The 6,741-nt window shown below is 36.6% G+C and overlaps 1 protein-coding gene across 5 annotated transcripts in view; it reads right to left on the minus strand.

The window, feature by feature from the left end:
* Usp37 (ubiquitin specific peptidase 37) overlaps positions 1–6,741 on the minus strand; it is a 94,214-nt gene that overhangs the window by 52,468 nt on the left and 35,005 nt on the right. For all 5 annotated transcript variants that reach the window (XM_021170821.1, XM_029478596.1, XM_029478595.1 and 2 more), the window contains 2 exons: positions 5,156–5,327; positions 2,314–2,414 (listed from right to left, as the gene is read on the minus strand). In XM_021170821.1, the coding sequence (XP_021026480.1) occupies positions 2,314–2,414; positions 5,156–5,327 (273 nt within the window). The remainder of the gene's footprint in view (positions 1–2,313; positions 2,415–5,155; positions 5,328–6,741) is intronic.

Consider the following 6,741-nt stretch of genomic DNA (forward strand, 5'->3'; position numbering starts at 1 on the left):
AAAAAAAAAAAAAAAAAAAAGAATTATGTGATTCTGGGACTGAATTCCACTATTTCCCAACCTGCTGTTTTTCCCTTATTTCTCTATTTATTTAAATATACTGGTAGTGTACTAGCTATATACTGTTTGGCCATTTTTGTTATTGAAAAAAATGAATTATCTTATTTACTTAATTTATTCATTTGTTTTATGTTTTGCCTATATGTATGTCTGTGCATCACATGTCTGCCTGGTGCCCACAGAGGTCAGAAGAGGCTATCAGATCACGTAAGACTGAAGTCACAGATGGTTGTGAGCCCCGTGTGGGTTCTGAGAATGATACACAGGGCTTCTGGCAAAAGCAACAAATGCTCTTTACTGCTAAGCCAACTCTCCAACCCTTTATTGGCTGAAATTTTGATCATAAAAGTATTTTACCTCCAAACCTACAATGAGGTGCTGAAGATATGGCCCAAGGTTAAGAGGGCAAAATGCTCTTGCAAATAGAGTTTGGTTCCTAGTACCCACGTCAGGCACCTCACAACCACCTGTAACTCTAGCTCCAGGAAGATGAAATGACAATGTAGAAAACTATGTAAAATTAATATTATAGATGTTTATAGATGATTATAGGTGATGATGCACAGCTTTAACCCCAGCAAAAAAGGGACCTAGAGGCATGCAGGTTTCTGTTGCAAATGAGTCCAGATTAGTCTACAGAGGGAGATTCAGGAAAGCTAAGGCTACACAGAGAAACCTTGTCTCAAAACCAAAACCAAAACCAAAACACAACAAAACAAAACCCAAAACATTTTTATCTGCTACACATTTTAACATTCTAGCATTTACATTTCTAACTATAAATTTGTTCATCTCAAAATATACTTTAAAGAGGCCAGACTCCTCCACTCCTTCTATATAAAATTCCAAAAAAATACATACTAATAGGAAACACTGGTTGTTCCCTACACACTTTCTCATGATAATAATCATCTTCGTCTTCATGTAGGTATGGTGGCCAAACCATTACTCCCATCACTGGGAAGCAAAGAAAAATGAAGGAAGATCTCTGTGAGTCCGAGGCAAGTTCTAGGATAGCCAGAACTACAGAGAAAGAACTTGTCTCAAAAAAACAAAAAATAAATCTTTGTGTGAGCTTAGATGGATGGCTTAGTAGGTAAACGCACCTATCATGAAGTCTGATGACCCAAATTCATTCACCAGGATGCATGTGGTATAAAAAGAAAATAAACTCCTATAAGCTGTTCTCTGACTACCAGATTTATGCAAATGGCACACACACACACACACACACACACACACAAAGATAGAACCTAAGAGTTATTTATCTCTTTATTACTGTTCAAACCAGCAAGTATTATCTCAGTAATCATCTCTGTACAAATATATTTACAGAAGAGCTTTGAAGTTTCTGATTTTATACCTGGCTTTCCTTTGCAAACCAATGAAAAGAAACACAATGATTGCTAAACTGCTGAAAGAATATTTACTGGTGCACACCAAGTCTCACAGCTTACTGAATACTATAAACAAAAGCTTTTTTCAAATCAAAGGGACAATCTCAATAAAATAGTGTGGGGTCATACAGTGTAAAGGCAAGGTTCACGATATACGACAGGCCCAAAGGCATCAAAGAAATAGCAGCAAACACTCTAAGGTGGTCTCTAATAGTACAGTACACAGCTAGCCCCTTTTACATGTACTATTTCAGAACTTCTAAGATGTTGGTGCTGTCTCCATTTTCCAGACAGGTACTGAGACTCAGGAAACATGAGCTTAACTGCTGACACATGTCTATAAGTGGCAGTACTATATGCCAGATTTTATAATAAGAAATCCTTGGTTGTAAAAACAACATTGTAGTCTATTCTGATAACCGTGAGACATTAAACAATTGTTAAGGAAAACTATGTAATGTATTTAGAAAAACTATGTAAGAAGGTCAAATTGAATTGTAAAACAGGCATCAGTGGTGGCACAGGCCTTTAATCCAAGCACTTGGAAGGCAGAGGCAGGTGGGTCTCTTGAGTTTGAAGCCAGTTCGGTCTACAGAACTAGTTCCAAGATAGTCAGGGCTACATTGAGAAACTTGTCTCAAAACAACCAACCAACCAAAACAACAACAGAAAGGTAAAATTGGGATAAAATTTAAGAAACTGCTTATAAAAACAAAGTGATAAGAGGCCAGCTATGTCAAAGTACCACTGTGACACTGCTACACTAGAGATCACCTAAAGTCCATTCTATGTGGCTACTTAGCATCTATGTGCTAATCAATTCTTTAAAAAGCTAGGACAATTTAAATGAACATACCTGATTGTCTGAGTAAGAAAGCTGTCTGTTAGTTTCCTTCTGAGAGGTCCTGCTGCCCAGAATAGTTCCAAAACTACCAGAACCTTGAGAAGCTTTCATAGCTGGTGGACAAAAATGAATAAACCATGTAATTTAGTAAAAATATTCATCATTATTATTGCTACATAATAATATAGAAATGAAAGTAATAAGGAAAGAAGACAAAGCATTCGATTGTCTCTGATAGAATCAATGTACAAACGAGATACACAGCCACACACTGGGATAAAAGCGCCAGTAAAAAAGTAACACAAAAGGGGAGGCCATTGAACAGTTTACAGGACAAAAGAAAATGCTAGAAGCTCTCACATGTAGTATGTTACAATTAACACTGTGGAAAATATATCACTGTAACTTAGCCATGAATACTTACACCAGTGTCAATATTAGAAACAGTAACAATTATAGTTTTTATTTAAAAAATATTACCTTTTGTTTATTTTGTATTATTAGTGTGTTTGTGTAGGCACATGTCACCAAACTTAAACCACCTCTGGAACCCATATGATGGAAGGAGAAAACCGACTCTTCACATGTGTGCATACTGTGTCATGGTGAATGGATTCATACACATATCCACAAAATAAAAGTAACTAAAATGATTTTAGTTAAAAAAAATTACCAAGCAGAATAATTTCTACTCCAAAAATAATAATAAAATCCATACATGTTTACAAAAGCTCAAGGTACTCTAAAATACGGACTTTTTCTCCTCCTTTCCTCACACAGCTACAAAAATCCCAGTGTTAAGGAATGAATGGCTCAGTGAGTGAATAAGAGCGCTGGCTGCTCTTGCAGAAGACCTGCACAAACACTGCAGTTCACAACCATCAGTAACTCCTATTCCAGGGGATCCAATGCTTTCTTGTGACCTCCACAGGCACCAAGTACACACATTGTACATATATATGAGGGCAAAACACTCACACATTAAAATGATTAAGTCTAAAAAAAGAAGTCGAGCTTAATTATGAATTTGAGCATTTTTTTTCATGCTGAAAGTTCTACATCCTGAATTCATTTTTTTGCAGTTTTTTTTCCCATTCACTCCTGAATTCTTTCTTATTAGTTTATATAATGGGTTCTGTTTCATAATGATATTAACATTATATCACGTAGGAGAACAAGTGTAGGAGAACCTGCACAGATTACCAAGACCCTATTTCAAATGTTAATGACATTAACATCTGATTATTTGACTCAGCAGTTGAGTGCTTGCCTTGCATCTGTGAGGCTCTGGGTTCAATCCCTAGAACCTCAAAAAAAATTATTCTGTGACATCACTCTAGCTAGTATTGTTCCTTTGCCATGGAGATCATCTAAATGATATATAGAGTCTAAGTGATCAATTATCTTTTCCACCCAGAGTGTTAGAATTCACTCTTCTCTTTAAATTACAATACTATCATTTTATTTTTTAAAACTCAAAATGATGATTCAAACTTTACTTAGATGAAAGAAAAGTATGATGGTTATGTTAGACAAAAGCAAAACAGAAATATAGACTGAGTTCCCAATGTGTAAGATCTTAAACAGTGCTGTCTATATTCAAATGCTTTTTTGAGACAGGATTTTTCTATAGAGTCCAGGCTGGCTTTAAACTCACAATCCTACTACCTCTTAACTAACAGTTACAAGTATATTGTACATCTCCCTCCTGATCTTTCTCTTCTGTCCTTTCCTTAACAGTTAGTTAACAGACCGTTTTTAAACAAGGTCTCCTAGTCTTAGCTTCCTGGGTGCCAGGACAGCAGGCATTTGCCATCTCACCCTACTTGAACTCAGTACTGTTAATACTGATGTTATCATAGTTTAAGATTGGTGGTATAAACAAATGACTACTAAACAGAAACCCACAAAAACCTTATTTTACAAGAGTGGTATACTAATATATTAACTAAAGCTAAGAAAACTCATACTGCTACATCTTCATTCTCTGTGGAGAGGGGTGGAGGCATGCAGGACCTTGTACATGCTAAGTGCCTGTTCTATTACAACTACAGCTCCATTCTGTTCATGTGTTACACTTAAAAATAAAACCAAGATAAAGTTAATCAGGGATAGTTACTTCCTCCTTTTCAATTTGAACACCCTTTATTTCTTCATTGCCCAGTTGCTCTGGCAAGATTTCAAATGCTCATATTGAACAGAAGTGGCAAGAACGACATCCTTATATTATTATTGATTTTAGAGAAAAGGGCTTTTAGATTTTTCTCTTAAATGCGTAAGCTGTGTGCTTAACATGAAAATCCTTTATCACATTGAAATAGTTTTTTCTACCCATAAGTCTATTTAATAGAGTATTTGTCAAAGAATATTAAATTTTGTCATTTTTTTAACATCAATTGAGATGATCATATGTTCTTGTCCTTCCTTCTGTTAATGTGGTACATGATATAGACTCATTTTCATGCTGCACTATTCTAACATTCCAGGAATAAATTTAACATAATTCTTGTATTGTGCCACTGTTAAGTCTAATAATACTTAGCTGAGGATTTTTCTATCAGGAATACTAGTGTACAGTCGTCATATTCTTTGACTCATACAGCTTAGGCTAGCCATCTCAGATAGCTAACGCTGCTAAGGATGATCTTAAACTTTGATCCTCTCGCCTCTACTCGTGTTGTGATTACATGCATGCCCACCATGCTCAGTTTCTATGTACTGAGCTGTTAGGGATCGACTCCAGGGCCTTGTACATGCGAGGCAAACACTACCAAGTGAGTCTCATACCCAGCCCTTAGTCACCACATTCCTTTAGAACTGTTAATGTTAGACTCACCAGATGGCTGGTGCTTACCTGCATGAAGTCTGTTTTGATGGACGGCATCTAGGAACAACCTCATTTCCTCTGCATCCTTACTTGGTACTTTGTCAATAGACAAGAAGCTGTTATCTTGTAAAGTCAACATTAGGCGACTTTGTTTTGTTCCACTGGGTCGTAGTACCACATTTTTAATGTTATGACTTAGCTTTAAAAAAAAAAGAAAGAAAAGAAAAATTATCTTTTCATCCAAAATATTCAAATTACAATAAACTTGTCTAAAAACTGCTAACCTCCATACATTTCAATTTACCTTTCTCCTTTCCTCCAAAAGGAGTTTCTCTTTCTTGATAAATTTAACTCAAATATATAACTTTGGTTAAAAAGATTTATTCTATGTTTAATTATAAGGATGCATGTGTGTCTAAATATGGGCATGTATTAGCATCTATGGAAGCCAGAAGGCACTGCATTCCCTGAGGTTAGAACTCGTCAGTCATGAGCTATTCCACATGACCCCTGGAATTGAACTGGGTCTGTAGCAAGAGAAGTATGTGCCTTTAGCCACTGAACCATTTTTTTTTTCTTTCTGTTTTTAAAAAGATGGGGTACTATTATATAGTCTACTTGGCCGGAAACTCACTATGTAGACCAGGCTGGCCTCTAAATTCACAGAGCTCTTAACTACCAAGCCTCTGCCCTCCCAAGTAAAGGAATTAAATATGCATGTCATCATACACAGCTCACACTTAGCTTTTCAAACCAACTTCTTACTACATTTTATTCATTTTGTGAGTATTAGGGGAGGGGGGTTACAACAGCAATGCCAATGGAGGTTAGAGGACAACCTGTAGTAATTGGTTTTCTCTCCACCATGTAGTATGTACTTTTATCCTCTCAATGATCTCTCTGATCTCTGTTGTGACAGTCTCACTATGTAACTTTGGCTGGCTTTGAACCAATATATAGTAAAGACCAGTCTGGCCTCAGTTCTTCCTGACTCCAGAGGAAGTCAGAGAGGGCATCAGATCCCATTACAGATGGTTGTGAGCCACCATGTGGTTGCTGGGATTTGAACTCAGGACTTTCAGAAGAGCCGTCAGTTCTCTTAACTGCTGAGCCATCTCTCCAGCCCCCAGCAACTTATTTTCATAGTTCAAATGTGTAAACAAATGGAAAATTTTATTCAATAAAACTTGAACATAAAGCTTACTATTTATTTCTTTAAAAATAATTAACAAAGATAAAAGTTTAATATGTATTTTATTTTTATGTGTATGGGTATTCAGCCTTCATGTATATTTTTTGCCTGGTGCCCTCAGAGGCCAGATAAAGGTACTGGATGCCCTGGACTGAAGTTACAGTTGTGAGCCACCATGTTGGTACTAGGAATTGGACCCAAGTCCTCTTGAACAGCAGTCAGTGTACCTAACTGCCAAACCACCTCTCAAGGCTTGATGAATATAGATTTTTAAGTACATAAAATATGTTAAGATTTAGGGTTATTAACAAAAGAGCTTATTTACTTTTAAGGTATGAGTGTTTGCCTGTGGCCTCCCTTCCCTCAGCCTGGAACCTGCTTGCTCAAGGGTGGAGCTTCCTGCTCATTCGTCCTGCCACGC

Source organism: Mus caroli, chromosome 1, assembly GCF_900094665.2.
Source record: "Mus caroli chromosome 1, CAROLI_EIJ_v1.1, whole genome shotgun sequence".
NCBI lineage: Eukaryota > Metazoa > Chordata > Mammalia > Rodentia > Muridae > Mus > Mus caroli.